Consider the following 18,541-nt stretch of genomic DNA (forward strand, 5'->3'; position numbering starts at 1 on the left):
ACAAAGATTTAACTACAGTATCCTCTTTTATCCCTTTTTTTTAAATGTTCAGTAAAAGTGTGAAGTTTACGGAAATACTCTTAAGCATCAAGTATGTTAACGTTTCTTTGAGAGTCCCTCATTGTAAATACACTTTTCTGTAATCGTGTGTAAACAATAGTCTTTATAACCCAGTAAAAATTATAAATGCTCGGAAAGGATTTTCTTATCACTAAACCTACCTGAGCAGCAGATTCTTCTGTGTGTAGACACTAGTAATCCGTTTTCTCAAGTGTATGTTTCAGATAACTCATTTAATTGATTCATTTGTTACAAAAAGTTAAATTAAAATGCGTGACACGCGCATGTTTTAGAAGACATTACAATAAATCGATCAGAGCTAGAACGATTCAACTGAGAGCAGCCATGTTGTACATCAGATCCAAGTGAGCTGATACTTAAGAAAAATTGGCACTTTTCGCAAAAATTTAAATAAAATATCACCAATTTTCTTTACCTTACTTTTAGTCCAAAAAAATGTTACTGAGTAACGTAAAAAAAAAAAAAACAAATCACAAACCGTGGCTACTTCCGTCTTTTCTACGTTATTCGTAAAGTTGACGTGCGCGGTTTTCACAGCATGACAAACCACAATCCAAGATAATTCTGTCATACATTATTTGGAACTAGATAATTCTTTAATCGGTTAAATTCTATTGGTGCCACCTTGTCTGTTAGGTTTTATACACTAAGCTAAACAAGAAAATTCTCGTGTGATAATACTAATGCTGAAACACTTTTAAGTACATTCTACCGTTGGCGTTGTAGAAGACCTTTTTATTATTCAATTTGTTCCACTGACAAATGTTGGTTCCCCACAGCATGCTCTCTAGATAATGATAATTAAAATACATTTTACGAGCGATATCTTTGTCAAAATGGAAAGTTTTGACTTTCAATTCAACCATTGAAGATTCTCAAGTGTGATTTGACTGTGGTTGCAGAAAATTAAACTTGCTTCTCTTCCAGTTTTTATTTTACGATCTTCTTGCCCAATACGCGCAGAAAAAATTAAAATTATTGCGAGTGCCAAAATATGCAGTAATTTGCTAAATTCCAGTTTGCTGTGTTTTCTTTGAATTAAAAACAGGGTTGATAAATTGTTTACTTTACTGAATGTCATTGTCGACGCAAACGTATTTTGGTCAAATCGGTTAGTTTCTCATGGTGCTTTAAGCCTGAGGTTAAAATAAATGAAAATTGGGAACCACCTAGTCTAGTAATAACACACAACTGCAGTAATCTAAGAAATTTATCAGCAATATCAACTATTTTGTTTACATTTGAAGTGAAAAATTCTGTAAAATCAAGGCTTAAGTGATACCTTACAAGAACTACAATCTCTGATAATGTTGTTCACTATTGCTAAGTGAATTCCATAAATGACCAAACAAAACCCTTAAAGCTGAAAGCCCAGCACGAAGCGAGTAAATATCATTTTAATTTCCACGAGCGGAAGATCTAGCACAGATTGGCGCAAATTCATGGAGATAATAAACTTTCATGTTGTTCAATTTCGAACGGCTTGCTTTCGTTGATCGATAAAAATCAGTGGTTAAAACGAATTGGACCCTTAGGGCTGAGCCCCTTAGATACCGCAATTGATAATCCCACGGATAAAGATATTAACGCCGTATTATGTCAAACGAAAGCAGTGTTATACCTGACAGTTGCATGCCCTTGGTGACATCAAATGGAAGTTTTAAGAGAGTGATAACTGGATCTTGCTGTTGCAATAACCTTACATTGCAATAAAATGATTAACTTCTAACTGCGAGCAAGGAAGTGAAAGAGGAAATATAATTGAGATTACAACGGAAACTCATTCATTTGACCGCATTTGTTATTCGTCAGTTCATATATACGTGGTTGATTTTATTATCTTTATATCTTGTGTTTTTAATTTGTAGGAAACAAATTCCGGCTGACGAGTGTAATATGTGTCTATAAAATGAATCACATGTGTTTGGAATCTCACACATCCGTTTGAGTTCAAACTTTTCACTCGCACAGGGCTGTCTTCTTCCGAATCTCTCTCAAGAGCATCACTTCAGTCAAGATGAATTCCAAGTTAGTTACTGTGGTTCTCATTTTGGCAATCCTTGCGTCGACGTTTGTTTCTCAAAGCGAGGCTTTCACCATGGGAGCTGGTGGAGTGGGAGGAAAACGACAACTAGAGACCTGTGAAGGGGTACAGTGCCTTTTTGTGCTCATTTCAGCTCATTTTTTTCTAGCTCTTCCTATTAAAATTGATTTAAATATTGTATAGTAGGAGCTGCTTTTAAGTTGTTGTTTCGAGAGGTTTGTCCCGAGCCCGTTAGGATCATGTAACGTCTGATACATGTCATCACTATTGTGAAGTTTCAGGAAAAGATATAAGTGTTCTAACTAGTTTAAAACGATCCGAGAAGTTTTTATCATATTGGGCTTTTCTTTGTTTGTATAGTCAGGCTTATTTCGGTCCAGTATTGACAAAATTCTTTTATCAATTTAACTTCGTTTTGCTGGTTTTAATTCTTAACACAATCTACCAATACAACATAACGAAGGTCTAACAACATATCCTCTTGTTTTGAACAATTGGTTCGACGGACAATTTTTTACAAAATGGTTCGTGTCTAAAGTAACTATCGGTTTGCGGTTTGCGTGTGGAACACATATTTGATTATCGAGTTGAAGTTAAGAGAGGTAAATCAACTAAGTGGCTTAATTTTAAGCTTGTCTGCGGTTGATGTATGGTTAGGCTAGCATCATTATGACCCTCAAATAATAGTTTTATTTGCTCAGCTAATCTGTTTTATTTACAGACCGCTAATCGACTGCAGCGCTTGTGTGCCTTCGCTGAGACTGCCTGCAGTGCACCAGACGCGAAGCGAGGAGACTTGAGACAATAACAAGGAGATGCTTAAACCAGAATCATACCTGAAAACAATAATAGAAAAACTGATTTTATAATTAACTATCAGCTTTGAAAGATGATTGCTGTTCAGAAGAAGTTTTAGTTTTAATATGAAGCTTGTGAAAAATTTAAGCAGTAAACTGAAGGGATGACTCATAAGTAGCTGTTCAAAGATGGACAAAGTCATCAGGATGAAAATTGTCGTGATCTCAAATAAATAACAAAATGCAAAGAATCATGATAGCATGCAGTTGTTGTATGTCTTCACTTTTGATACGAGATTGCCGGTTTACGTGTTACCCCGTCATTCTAGTCTTTATACTTTGATTAATATTATGCACCTCGTTCTGCTACCGAACGAAAGACATGGCAGCGCGTTGAACCTAAGCCATTCGAGGAACGAAACAGTTGACCTACTTCAATCTTTCTATGATATAAGCCAAAGGAGCTAGAGTATGACAACTCTAAAGACATTTCCTGTATCATTTGTGTCGAAATGTGACGCATACCGCTTACAGCGCCAGCGGCTACGTCAGCCTATTTAAAAATAACAACCTCGATTCCACCTCAACCTCAACTCCATGTGAGAATACGATTGTCGAGGAAACAAGTACCAGTTGGTGGCGAATTCCGGTCTCAGACACCGGACTGAGTCCAAAGTTTTTGTTGCCTAGTTGCTAAGCAACAATTTTGGGAGTACCATCGAGTGCTCGTGCTCGTTTTTGATTGGATAACAAAAATTGGAAGCTTAACGAGCGCTTAAACAAAAATGACACACGCTTTCCGGACGCCATAGCTGCTAATGATGTGGACTCACATGTAGAAATAAATAAGCATGGCTTTCAAAATAATGCTTTACGTCATTAGAAAAAAGCCAGATATTTATTATTCCGATGTCTGTAATAGCTGTAAGACTTTTTGCTCTTTTTTGTCGTTCATTTCGGAGCAAGAAAGTAGGGTTTCCCTTAAAATTTGCCGGTACTCATTTTTTTCTCCTGGTTAGTGAAGAGGGAAATATTATCCAAAGTTTCAATTTTTTCAGCTAGGTGTTTGCCTGGCTTCATAAAGCACTTGATCAATATCAGTCATAACGAAACTTGTACAATAAACCATTCAAAACTCCTCAACTGGTACGTCATGTCGAGCAAAAATGACGCCCTGAATCTCCTAAAATCACTATCTGGTTGTCAAGAGCTCAGAAAATTGCCAAAATCGATTTTTATAAATTAGAAATACTACAGCAGGCAAATGAACTGTGTTTAATGCTTTTGTTTGTACTTAATATTTACCCAAAGCACACTGGGGTTGTATTCTTTGCTGTTTGTTCGCTCCTAGGGCTGATATTGCGCGAAGGAAACCAAATCATAGGCGTACGAGGCGGGGGGGCGAGGCATCCGTGTCCAATATACCCGAACTGTGTCGGGTCGACAACGGTGGTGTCGACCCGACACGGATCGGCGGGTCGCCAACGTCGTGACGATCCGTGACGATCGTAACCACCCGTCAACCGGAAGTCATTTCGCGAGACAGCTGAACGGAAGTTAATTCTCGTCACCGGAAGTGACTTTGTTATGAGACTTGCCCCTGAATAATTTCGGCGGTTGGTGACGATACGACACGATCCGACACGGATCGCCGGGTCGTCAAAACTGGTGACGGTCCGAGTCGGGTCGACGACCCGTCACCGGAAGTGATTTTGTCTTCAGACTAACCCCTGAATAATTTCGGCGGATCGCGACGATCCGACACGGATCGCCGGGTCGTCAAAACTGGTGGCGATCCGTGTCGGGTCGTGACGACCCGTCATCACAAAGTAAAGTCGACCCATCACACGTCGCGAGACACCAAAAACCCGTAAAACGGTGAAGCGAATGCACGACAATAGAACGGACACTAAACAATATCACGAATTAACCAAGCAAATGACTATATATATACCTCGTTCTAAAAGAATGTGGTCGCAAACACTCGTATAAGTGCGTAATTAAGTCTCGAAATAGTCGCGAGAGACTTTGCTTAAATACAGGGAGGATATGAAGAAGGGTAGAAAAAGTCCGACGCTACTCGACTCGATCGAGTCGTGACGACTCGTCTAGCAAACAGCCTTTACAAGAATTCTATTGGCGAGAGACTTATCGTAACATACAAGTAAGGTTACGAAAATCCAAACAAGCAAATCTAGGAATAGCTAGGCATGATACAAGCTCAACTGCGTGTATTACTCGTTCTATAAACGTGTGTAGATACTAATTGGTGCGTTTTAAGCGAAACGCGCGATATTCGGTCTGATTCTTTCGACCCACACTCGAAGTATCAACCAACAACATAAATCATGAATGCAAAGCACAAAAACCGGCGAGCAAACCCGGGCATGACACAAACCATGCTATACATTACTCGTTCTATAAAAGTTATAAACGTGTGCAGATAATCGGTACGTTTTTAGCGAAACGCGGAATATTCGGTTGGTCTGGCCCACGCTCGAAGTATCAACCACCAACATTAATCATGAACCTCAAGCACAAATACCGGCGAGCAAACTCAGGCATGATACTAACCAAGCCATGTATTACTCGTTCTAATAGCGTGTGCAGATAATCGGTACGCAGTTCAGCGAAACGCGGGGTACCAACATGCCATGTATTACTCGTTCTATAAACGGGCGGCAGACGATCAGTACTTTTTAAGCAAAACGCGGAAATCGGTCTGATTCTTTAGGCTCACGCTCGAAGTATCAACCAACATTAACATCACGCATGAATGTAATGCATAATATGCCAATCATTGTATTAATTTACAACAAACTTTCGGCTTCTTTACCATTTATACCACTATCCTTTGTCCTTTTAAATTTTATTGTTTAGAAACTCTTTTGAGAGTTTCTCATCGCACCTTTTAAACAAATTCGCGTCACGATTCGAGTTGAGTCGAATCGAGTTGCCGATTTTTTGTAATCACACTGATAACTGACTTTTCCTTATTTTACACAAATGGGCCATTCGCACTTGCGGACAAGTTTGGTAACAATAAATCCAAAGCCCAAAAAAGAAAGCCCAATTAAATGAACAATAAGTTTTAATTGTCAGGGGTTAACGTTATATTTTAGTCGACATAACAAAACGCAACTTAACGAATTAAAACATACACAACAGGTTCCAGTTTCAATAATGAGCGCACATTTCATTGCTTTTCTGATCGTGTACATTAGGCCATCCCAATAAAATGTTTCGTTTCTCATCGCCCGACCGACCCATTTTTTTCGAAAAGTAAAAAAAAACAAAATTCCAGGTACACTATTCAAAGAAGCAAGTACTTCAATTTACAAGCACACGATCTTGTTTTATTAACACAATTGGTATGATGTCATGCCTTTGTCTTTGTCTTCTTCGAGTTGACTTTGTAATCAGGCTTTCTTAAGTAGCAGCCCGGCCTTTTCTGGAACCCAGATCCCTTCAAGTGTTCATTCTCTTTTTTCTTTTTTTTCCCGACCGACCGACCCACCATCACAAGGGACGGGGCGATGGGAAACGAAATATTTTATTGGGATGGCCTTAGTCTATTGATTGCATTCAGTTAGGACATATCTTCTTAAAGAAGTCAGTTTTTAACAAGTTATTCGGTTTCTTCCAGTTTCCTTGCAATGTGAAACAAATTTGATTAAATTTCCCACAGAAAATCAATAAAGGATACATTACAAAACGGATTACATTGCATTATTCCGGTTGGCGGGTCGACTCGACCGGTGTCGGATCGACCGGATCAAGTCGATCCGCCGCGTTTCTACCCCCCTTCATGGCGTTATATTGAACTTTTTCTAAGTCTCTCGCGAAATGATTTCCGGTTGACGGGTCGACTCCACCCGTGTTGGATCGACTGGATCGAGTCGATCCACTGACATTTCTATCCCCCTTCAAAACGTTATGGTGAACTTTTTCTAAGTCTCTCGCGAAATGACATCCGGTTGACGGATCGACTCGAACTGTGTCGGATCGACCGGATCGTGTCGATCCGCCGACATTTCTACCCCCCTCTCATCACGTTATGGTGAATTTTTTCTAAGTCTCTCGCGAAATGATTTCCGGTTGACGGGTCGATTCCACCCGTGTCGGATCGACCGGATCGTGTCGATCCACTGACATTTCTACCCCCCCTTCATCACGTTATGGTGAACTTTTTCTAAGTCTCTCGCGAAATGACATCCGGTTGACGGGTCGACTCCACCCGTGTCGGATCGACCGGATCGTGTCGATCCGCCGACATTTCTACCCCCTTTCATCACGTTATGGTGAACTTTTTCTAAGTCTCTCGCGAAATGACATCCGGTTGACGGGTCGACTCCACCCGTGTCGGATCGATCGGATCGTGTCGATCCGCCGACATTTCTACCCCCTTTCATCACGTTATGGTGAACTTTTTCTAAGTCTCTCGCGACATGACATCCGGTTGACGGGACGACTCGAACTGTGTCGGATCGACCGGATCGTGTCGATCCGCCGACATTTCTACCCCCCTTTCATCGCGTTATGGTGAACTTTTTCTAAGTCTCTCGCGAAATGACATCCGGTTGACGGGTCGACTCCACCCGTGTCGGATCGACCGGATCGTGTCGATCCGCCGACATTTCTACCCCCTTTCATCACGTTATGGTGAACTTTTTCTAAGTCTCTCGCGAAATGACATCCGGTTGACGGGTCGAGTCCACCCGTGTCGGATCGATCGGATCGTGTCGATCCGCCGACATTTCTACCCCCCTTTCATCACGTTATAAAGCAAACAGGCGAAGTTTGTACACAACTATTTCAATGCACGTTTTATTTTCTTTTTTTTATGCCACTTTTTTCGGCTTTCAACCCATGCCATTTTTTTTTTCGGGCAAAAAGGTCTCCGCCTCCCCAGGACCGAAGGTGCCCGTACGCCTATGAACCAAATTAGCGGCAATTCACCGAAATTGCGTCAATTCGGCCTGAGAGGCCGGCAGACGGCAACGATACAGCAAACAGGGCAATTTGATTTTATTTAAATGATATTTGAAATTTATACCTTAAATCAAAGCCTTGCTGGAAGTAAACTTGGTGAGTTTTGTTAGGTGTCTTTTGTGGACACCGTTTCAATATTTCTACATTATGCTTTCCTCGGGAGAAGAAAGTGGTTGCGTGTGGTTGCGTTTCGACTCAGAATTCAGGCTTCGGATACACAACCAAGTGTGATAATTATTCCTGTGAATATACCGCTTTCAGGAAAGTCGGATTTGTGCGGTGAAAATCTCCCTGTCAAGTGGCAAAGATTCAGTCGAGCGAGGTCAAACTTGGAAATAAGGGTACCAGAGAAGCCCCCAAACTAAACACAAGAACGCATGCGCACTGCTGTAAGCAATTCTTTTTGTAGTTTGCTACCAAAAAATCTAACAAGATTATTTTTTCAATGGATCAGAATATGAATATGTGGCTAAGATTAAAGTTGAGTGGCAGGTTAATTGATTTGCGGCAAGTGATCACCCTAACAAAGATTTTGGCATCCTATTTGTCAATGAAAAGGAGGAAAAGTTTCAGCTGGACAGTGGATCAGCTTTTAACATCATGAAGGAGGAGACAGTGACAAGGCCCTACAGGCAAAACAGTTTGATCGAGTTAGAGGAAACCTCTGTAACTCTGGTACATCCAGTCAGAAGTTGAACCTTTGGACAAGGAAAGATTCAAGGTTGTTAATCCTAAAGAACAATAAAAGGGTACAGCATCGAGTTCCTCATTGTTAGTGGTGCATGCAAATCCATTCTGGGCTTGAGAGTCAGTGAGGTAAAGTCTGCGTTCGAGCCTAGTGGCCCATCAGGCCGGAGCTTATCCCGGTTGCTGAAGCATTAAGCGACTAGGAGTATTTGTTATCCCCCCTGGATGGGATGTTAATCCATCGCAGGGTTACCCCAAGCATTAATATCGCCGGTATCCATTTGTACACCTGGGTGGAGAGAGGCACAATGAGAGTAAAGTGTTTTCCCAAGAACACAACGCATCTCACCGGCCAGGGCTCGAACCCAGAAGGCTCGATCCGGAGTCCAGCGTCATATTCAAAGGCCCAGGTGTTCACAGTTCCAGATGCGAATAAGCTTTCCGGCACATACAACTGGGTGGGCTGAACAGCTATGCAACTACCTTTGGAACACCTTGGGGCCGGTATTGGAGGCTTCAAATGCCGTTCGGTGTATCCCCAACTCGAGGAGAGATTCAGAGAAGAATTGGTATTGCACTTGAATGCCTACAAGGGCAGAAGGCTATGGCAGACGACATTCCGGTCTTTGAAGAGAGAGACACGGATAAAGGAGCTCATGAAGATCACTACATGAAGACCACGACCGAGAACACTGCTTGTGTTTGTCATGGTGTACCTCAGGGCTCAATTGTATTCTGGGTCTTGCTTTTCATCGCTTTCATTAACGATCTTCCGCTACATGTGAGCTCTGCTCAGATTGACTTATATGCAGACGACACAACAGTAACCTCCACCGCTAACTATGGTAACGTTCCGTTGATTTCTTACAAAGCTCACTGACTACAGCGATTTCTGAAGTCGACCAGTGGGCAACAGCAAATAAACTTCCTCTTAATGAGAGCAAGACAAAAGTGCTTAATTACCGTCACTGGTAAGCGACTTTCAACCAGAATTAGCCAGGACCTTGCTATTGCTGTTAATGGAAAGCAACTTGAAAATGTCCAATGTGCAAAGCTTTTGGGTCTAGAGATCGACCATGAACTAACATTTATCCCTCATGTGGACAAAATATGTATAAAACTGTCGCAGCGGATAGGAATTTTAAAGAGGATCAAATGCTGCTTACCTCTAAAACATAGACTACTTTACTATAACACCATAATTAGACCGATTATTGATTACGTGAGCGTGGTTTGGACCAACTGTGATAAACATACCCTCACACGTGTTCTAAAACTGCAGAAGAGGGCTGCAAGAGTAATTCTCGATGCCGATCGCCAAGCGAACTCTGTAAAGCTGTTCAATAAACTTAACTGGATACCATTTACCGAACAGGCTAAACTAACTAAGTGCTGTATTATATACAAGCGTTTACAGGGGCATGTACCCACCTATCTGAAAAGCTTACTTAAGCTTACTAGCGAGACTCATTCACGAAATACAAGATATGCCAACTTTAATATTGTTCATCCAGTTATCAAACGATTAACTGAAGGTGGCAGAACTTTTATCGTGACTGCTTGTAAAGAATGGAACAGCCTACCCCTATCTATGCGAAAATTATCAACGATTAAAGCTTTTAGGAACTCTCTTTGGAAGAGAATTTTTAAAGAACAGCAGTTTTTAAATCATTTTATTCTGTAATTTAGTTACACTTTTACTCTTTTTACCTTTTAATATTTTATCTCATATTTCTTGTATTTTTATTCGTAATATTTCATAGTTTATCCATAGTTTTAATATTCGTATTGTTCTGTGTATTTTTATATTTTAATGTAAATAATTATTGAGGGCCACTGGTTTGTTAGTGTTTTTATGCTATTTTAGTGCTCCCCTCGTTAAATAAAGACTTTACTTACTTACTTACTTACTCCTACCTACCTACCTACCTACCTTACCTACCTACCTACCTACCTACCTACCTACCTACCTACCTACCTACCTACCTACCTACCTACCTACCTACCTACCTACCTACCTACCTACCTACCTACCTACTTACTTACTTACTTACTTACCCGAGAGACGTGTTCAACCACTGTTGGCAGAAGGGCATTAAGCTAAATTCAGAGAAGATGCATTTACACAGAAGCAAGTCAGCAACACGGGCCAAAATAATATCGTAAGAGGGCGTCAGTGCTGATCCAAACAAGCTGAAAGTCATTTACGATGTTCGGCCCCTACTGATAAGGAATACGACCAGAGAGTACTAGGCATGGTAAATTACTTCCGAAGTTTGCACCCAACCTAGCATATTTGGCTGAAACAGTGAGAAAACTTGTCAAGAAGGAAAATGAGCTCGTATATAAGAAGTCCATGGCAAGTGTCTAGAGCAGGTAAAGCAGGTTTTAACCCAAGCGCCAGTGCTCAAGTTCTTCGATCTATAAACGAAGACCGTACTACAATGCAACGCCTCCATGAGTAGTCTTGGGGCATGTATTGTCGTCGATTGTGGATACAACAGTCCAACCAACAAACGATTCGTCCAAGTTTAATTCAAATCAGTCAGGTTTCGATTTCTTTCATGAGTGCTCACAGACTCTTACAGCGGAAGCTTGGTTGGTTGATTACGCTAGAAAAATCACAATACATTAGTGGTTAGAAAACTGGCGATAGTTACGGGTTAAATGTGAAATAAGTGTGAAAAATTTTAACAGAGACATACTCACCAAGCTCGCCGCTCGACACGAAAAACTCAAAACACATGTGTGAGCGAGAGCCCGGTGAGTATGTCACGTGACATAAAACGCGCGAAATGTTCGGCCAATGTTCGGCTTTCTGTCGGCAACAGCATGTTTCCTTCAAGATGGGCACCCTGTTACGTATGCTTCTAGGACTCTCACTCCTTGCAAAAGCAACCATGTCCAGATTGAGTAAGAGTAATTATCAAATGTCTTTCGGCTAAGCGGCTTGAGGGCTATGTCTATGGCCGTAAAGGCCAATATTGACATTGTTCACAAATCCCTGGAATCTATTATGAAGAAGAGTCTGTTAAGTGCACCGAAGCGGTTGCAAAGAATACTGTTCCGGCTACAGATAGCAGAGCCTACCTTCCTTTGGCTAAACAGGATGACAACCAAGAAGGGTGGAGTGTTGCTGACACAAGATCACCAACAAAAGTTGAGACTGAGTACCTAGACTTGACAGCGTTTGTGCCAATTCGGAAACCAACCCTGTTTGAAATCAAGAGTGACACTGAAGTTGATGCAGAGCTTTAGGCATTAGCTTCTGTGATTAAAAAAGTCTCGCCAGAGAACAGGGCTGACAAGCCACCCAAGTTGCAGGGCTATTTCCTTTCAGAGAAGAATTGTTGATACAGGGTTGTGTTGTGTTCAGGGGCAATGCATAATTAACAAAGCACATGCACACCTGGGCATTCTGGAGTGTCTCAGGAGTGCTAAGGAAGCCTTCTACTGGTCAGACTTCTACCTTAGCAGCAGTAAGAATATCTAGTATGTCACGAAATACCGACAATACCATGGCAGAGCATCTCAGCAGACCTGTTGTTGGAGTTGTGTTCTGCTACGGTGAACGACAAACTCAATGAAAGAGAAAACAAATAGAAAGCTAAATAGCGTTCGGTAAGCTAGAACGATTCATACAATATTGTTTGAGCTTAATGGCACCGAAAACCCTGTTGCCACTGACCGTTATTCTAATTTCTTTGAGTTGGATATACTGATGTCTTAGACCGACAGAGGAGTTAATGACAAACTTAAGCCTCGCCTGGCAAAATATGGGGTTCCAGACCGAATCACCTCAGACAACGGACAGATTACAAATCGACTGAGTGACTGAGAGAATTTCAGAAGTTTGTAGCGAAATATAAGTTTGAACACATTAAAAATTCGCCTCATAATCTACAGTCCAACTAGAAGGCTGAGAACAGTGGTAAAACGGTAAACAATATCTAGAAGACTGCTGCTAATGCTGGCCATGATCCACACTTGTCTCTACTGGAGTTGAGAAAAACACTATCAGAAGGCATAGACAGCACCCCTGGACAGCGCCTCTTCTCACGAAGAACTTCACTTCTACTACTTACAAAGAACTTTGCTTCTACTGGCTAGTCACCTGCTTTAGCCAGAAGTTATTCCTGACTTGCAGCATAAATTGCATCAAACGAAAACGACATAGGAGTTAGCCAGGAGGCTGCAATCGTTGAAAAACAAAGTTGAAGTGAGGGTCGGACCCTTATCAGGTCAGTTACAATGGTCTAAAGCAAAGGTTAGTCAATAAGCCACCGCAGAAATCTTTTGTATCTTTACAAAATGTTAAAATGGTTAAAAACAAAGGTTAGTCAATAAGCTACCGCAGAAATCTTTCGCATCTTTACAAAATTCCTGAGAGCTTTTAAGTGATGTCAGACGAAGTAAACGTGCAGCCAAATGTCGATACTCAGACTCTTCGCCACTTTCCAAGAAACGAGGAGGAGTCACACGAGTTTCAACTGAATCTTCAGCATTGCAGTTGCCAGATGCTTCACAGCAAGATCCCCAGGCAGCTTCCCTGCCTTTCCGCTAGAAGTGGCAGAATTGTTAAGAGATCTGCTTACCTGAGGGTTTGTTTTTACCAAGGAAGCGAAGAAGGGAACAGTAAACATTTATATATTTAGTTTTTTGACAACTGAGGTTTGTCCCTTCCTCTTCTATTTATACTTAATTTTTTTCAATTTTCTGTTTGTTCATAGAAGGTAGATGTAACAGGGTTATGATATCATAGGTTCTACGGACAGTATAGTGGAATGAGATTTATCCGTATATATACACATGTGTAGGATTAAACCTTGTGTTAGTTTGTCATCGTTTGGTTTCATTTGATGCTGGCTAGTATTAAAAAACTTCCAATTACGCTACACAAGCGAGTCTAATATTCTGCCAAAACATTGGCGATATAATGTTAAGTGTCATTGTCAGTAAAAACCGGGCAACCTCCGCGGATCGAGGTTGGCAGATTCCTTTCAAACTTTCAGCGTTTTTTCTCTATCGGATAAGATAACGATCGGTGCTATTCTTTGTAAAATAAAATAAATTTCTTTGGATTTGACCACCCCCCCCTAGTTTTTGGAGAAATTTAGGCTGGATACGGTACGAAATTTACGTTAACTTTCACGGCTGATTTTACTTACGTCGCATCAACTTTGATTATTTTTTCGATTTGTGCATATTACCCGGCATGTGAACAGCTCATATCTGCAATATAAACGATTTTGGATAAAACGCTTTACTTTGGCACGTCTCCAAATAATAGCATTTCGTGACTTTCGGATGCAAGACGAATTTTGGGCAATTTTAAAAGCCAATTTTCTCTAAAGTGCGGCAGTCTATTTTGAAACAAAATATAGTTTTTATTAGTCAGTTTGTAAGTCTAAATAAATCAGCAAACTCTCATTTGGCAAGTTAAAATCCCGTCGCGTGAACTTTCTCACGAATTGTCCTAATTAGCGTAATCTGATCTAATTTGCATAATTCCTGTCTCGCCAAAATTGTCACGCTAGCTTGAGTTATTTTATGTTTCAGGCTTTTTTAATTGTATGTTTCCTTTTCAAAAGGGTGATTAATAACAATAAATACTTTTTCAGTTCTGTGGGCATGTTTGTTTGTTTATTTCTTTGTGTAAGCATCCGTGGTTAACAGCTGTTGTCAAATGACACTTACTGTTAAAACTGCGTGTTTAAAATTTTGCGTATATTTTTCAAGATTCAACAAGATTAACAAAACCAGTTATTCCCTCAAAAATTAACATGTTGCCAAAAAGGTGGTCGGTTTTGATTGCATACAAGAAGATTTTCATTAAACTGAAACCAAAATTTATTACGCATTTCACTACGTACTGTATTCAGTTTGTAACGCAAGTTTCATGTTTGACAACGTGACATTGTATAGCAATTCTGTAAACAAAGCTGAATAATACACTTGCTTGAAATATCCCGGTCATTTCTTTTTTTCCTTTTTTTTGTCGGAGACGAAAAACGAAAACGTATTTCACACGTTTTCAACCCTACAAAGACATTTTTTAGTATATAAAACTAATATTCTAAATACTAAGATTTTGACCTAAACAGCAAGAAAAGTCTACAGCTTGCTAACATGGACGACAGGAACTACACTCACGGATGCTTTATTCGGGTACGAACATCGATAGGAGTTTAAAGAATAAAAATGTCGAATTTATACTGTGGAGTAATAAAATAGGGTTCCAGTAGTAGTTTTACATGAAATAATTAGAAACAGCAAGGTATAACGTAATTTCGAGTGGTAATAAACATTTTCGAGCCGATTATTTAACACTCAAATGTTCCTCTTCGCCCTTGCGTTTCTAACCTAGATTGCTGTTTATGTCTTTGGTAAATACATCCACACAAACTGCGTGAAAAATTAAACTTTGCAAATCTAACTTTGATATCTTATCAACAACAGAAAAGACACTGACGACCCTGCGTAGCTGGCGGTTTGATGGTACGCGATGGCGAATGCCCGCTAAGCTAGCCAATGGGTATCCTCCCGATTTTTACATGTATTTAAAAAAAAGTCTGTCATCGCAGAGACTTTGTATACCTAGCTAACAGATCGTTATGGATACGATGAGCTTACAAAGGCGACACAGGTGCTCTTGGAACAGGTACACTAAGGCTGTAGTGACCTCCCCCACCCCTTCTAACAACTCCCTTTGAGATCCTTCGTGCCGCAACTACGTAAAGTTAATTGTCAGAGCATGTGCAACTTTTGGAAAAATGCTTTTATGGCCTCGATGAAAGTCTTTTTTCTTGATAGGGGTCCACTTGTCAAGAGATTTAGGTCCTTGCAGATTTCCTTCAGGACTGCTAGTTTGAGTGAGCCAATCTTGTTGGTCTGAACGAGGTCGCAAATGTTGTTTCCAGAAGCAATGATTGGATGGCCTTGCCTTTCCATGTCCTCCATCACCAAACCTTTTAGAGAGTCTAAGGCCATCACCGACACCGCGGCGTCGATGTCTTCGTCAGTGATTTCCTCAGGAGCAATACCCCTATAACGCTGCGCGGCTGCATGGCGTGAGAACATGCTGCTAATCTGTTGCGGATTTCTCCACTCTTCAGGCTTAAAGGTGAGTTGTCCGTCCTGGTTTCTTAGCATCTTCATCTCCTTCGCTACCTGGACAGGATCGGCCTTGTTACCAGTTCTTACGCCTTCATCGAATTTCTTAATCAAAAAGGCCTTGACGTTGTCCGTCATCCTGTTGGGCCGTTTGGCTACTTTTAGAGCCCATCCCAATGGCCTAGTACCTAGTGGCCTGGTAGTGATGCCACTATCCCCACCTTGCAATGAAGTCGATGGCACATCCGGCGCGAACGTCACCCCAGTTACCATTTCCGCCCATCTCCTTCTAATACGATCATATGTTGATTCGCGATCAACATCAAGACGGTGTTTACCCGTGTCCATATGGTCGTCTGCCTCTGCTTGAGTCTTGAACGTCATGACGCATCCAGTTTCTTGACAGGAGTAGATGTCGAACTTCTGTCTGACGCTTTCACCCACGTTTCCTTTCTGTGTAGGCTGTCCAAAAGTCTCGATCACTTTTAGCCCAGTATCTCCTTGTAATGCGGCTCCAAAATCGTTGTAGGTGATGAGACGCCCAGGCCCGATGTTGTATGCTTTCCATACTCGGATGCCACATTCATCGTATTGAAAGTTGTTCAACACGCTTATGCCCGGTATCTTGCTATCTTGGTTTTTCTCCCTCGTTGTGTCCACGTCGACGACCGCAGCCCTGCATCCTTTGATTCCACCATGTGATTCCAATGCTGCCTTCATGTCCTCAGCTGTCACGACGTCGTGCTTCTCGTTCACCCAGCGCTTCATATGTGCCTTCATCGCAGCAGTCTTCCTGTCACAGATATCTTTACCAGCCTGTGGCTCTGAAAAATCGTAACGCACTGGCCTGACACCGGTTCTTTCCCCAACTTCTCTTAGACTTAGCAGTAGCGGCCCATTGTGATAGCATCCGGCATTGTCGGAACGGAGGTAAGCTTTTGTCACAAGTGGATACTCCTGTTTTACCTTGTGTAGCAAGTCCTCTACGATCGAAAGAACTGCAAAGCTGTTTTGAAGGCAGTTATTGAAAATGTGCACATAGCACTCAACTGAATGCTTGCTCTTCGCAGTTTCTCTTGTGATTACGGCGCTGATGTGCCAGCTCTTGCCCCTCTTCCCAAAAAAGTCACTCATCTGTTCTCTGTATTGGACAGGCAGAAATTTCATTGCCCAGTCCATTATCACAAGGCATGATGTCTCGTCTAGTTTCTGGAGGGCATTTTGCTTGGCTTCTTCTTGGTTACTTGATCGTAGCAAGTGAGCCTTCCATGCCTTTATCTTTCGAACGCTCTCAGTGTATTCAAACTTCAGCATAGCTCTCTCTTCTTCCATCATATCCACTTTATCTAACATCTCTGCCAGCTCTTCAAATACTCCCTCTAGACTTTCACAGCGCTCACATTCGTAGCTGTTTTGATGATTGCATTCCCCTCTGAAATCGGCGGAAGTACTATCACTTAGAGCGTGTACCATGCAGTGATCACTGCACTGTTCATCGCGTCCGATGTGTGTCTTGAAATCATTCTTCAAGTACCTTTTTCCATCCTTGAGTAGTTTTTGAGTAGCGGGTATGTTTATACCTGGATCTGTAAATCCTTCCAACATCGAAGACACTTGGTCAAACGCCTCACTGCCCTCCGCACTGGTGTTATCAAGTCCCTGCAGGGATTTCTGCATGGAAGCCGAACACACTTCGATCATTCTGTAGAGAGAACGCTCGCTCGGCGGCTCAAATTCCTGCTCTTTACAATAATTCAAATACTGTGTGATGATTCGCGAGGGAATAACGGTCCTAATGACCGCTGGTATGATAATTTTCTCTCCGGAATCAAGTTTGAGAGTTTTCGTCCCAAACGCGACATCTTGAAGGAATTCCGGTCTTGAGATATATTCAATGAAATGATCAACTTTTTCGTGCCCAATTTTTGTCCGGAAACTGGGAATCTCAGGGAGTGGCTGACCTTTTCCAACTTCCGTTGCGTGCTGACGAGCTTGGTCAATACGCCATTTAGACAGCCCAGGAATCATATCTTGAAGTTCCGCCCGCGAAAAATCGTCCGCGAAGAGGGAAAGGATCTGTCTCTTTGTTTGCCAATGACCAGCTTGCCCATATGCCTTGATTAAACTCTCGACAAGACCAGACTTAGGATCAAAACGCTTTCGTTTTCCTTGGTTGTTTCTGTCTGCATCCAAACTTCGCTCCATTTGCAGCGCCTTCCAAACTAGTTCTTCTTGGCCAGGGGCAATGACAGACAACGAGGCTGTTACCGTCTCCTTGGCTTTGCGAATGTAATAGCGCTGTTGGGTGTCGGAGACGTCATCCCAAGTCGTGTTCAGCGTAGACATGACAGGGCTGTACCGGCCACCGGAGATACTATAGACAGCTTCGTTTAATTTCTGTCTTTTGTCATTTTGCTCCTCCATCTCGTCGACCCATACACTTATCTCTTCTTCTGGTATTGAGGCTTGGGATGAAATGGATGGCAAAGAAACTGTTTCCGACTCCTCACCTGTGCTTACGACTCCTTCGCAGGCAGTAGCTGGCCCTGTGCTCTCCTCATAAACTGCAACGATAGAGACAGTTTCGGAATCAGAGTCTTGCATGTCATCTCCAAGACCAAGCGCAACGTCGTCTGGGTCAGGTTCCTAAAAAGCAATAAGATGTATTAGCATATCGTGCATCAGATCATTAGCCATTCTACGAAAATTTAATGCTCTAAGGACAGGCACACAAACAATGATAAATTTTCAGTTTACTTTTTTGTTGTGTTTGTTTTCTTGTCCATTTCTTCAAGCTGCGGCCGTAATTTAGGCTTGGTAGACTTTC

General features: G+C 41.6%; 1 protein-coding gene and 1 long non-coding RNA gene across 2 annotated transcripts; one reads left to right on the plus strand and one right to left on the minus strand.

Moving 5' to 3' along the window:
- Window positions 1-1,998: 1,998 nt before the first annotated feature.
- Window positions 1,999-3,188, plus strand: LOC144649114 (uncharacterized). The gene is made up of 2 exons (XR_013569834.1): window positions 1,999-2,230; window positions 2,847-3,188. It is a non-coding gene; the product is annotated as an uncharacterized LOC144649114 (long non-coding RNA).
- Window positions 3,189-15,348: 12,160 nt separating this feature from the next.
- On the minus strand, window positions 15,349-16,288 carry LOC144648080 (uncharacterized). The gene has a single exon (XM_078507716.1). The coding sequence runs from the start codon at window positions 16,096-16,098 to the stop codon at window positions 15,349-15,351; it is 750 nt and encodes a 249-aa protein (XP_078363842.1). The 5' UTR covers window positions 16,099-16,288.
- Between the last annotated feature and the right edge of the window lie 2,253 nt (window positions 16,289-18,541).

The sequence above is a fragment of the Oculina patagonica genome, chromosome 4 (genome assembly GCF_052425735.1).
Source record: "Oculina patagonica isolate OP01 chromosome 4, crgOcupat, whole genome shotgun sequence".
NCBI classification, from domain to species: Eukaryota; Metazoa; Cnidaria; class Anthozoa; order Scleractinia; family Oculinidae; genus Oculina; species Oculina patagonica.

What these genes read in the sequence shown, in the direction of transcription:
- LOC144648080 (XM_078507716.1), bottom strand. Translation starts at nt 16,098, where the DNA reads ATGACGTTCAAGACTCAAGCAGAGGCAGACGACCATATGGACACGGGT.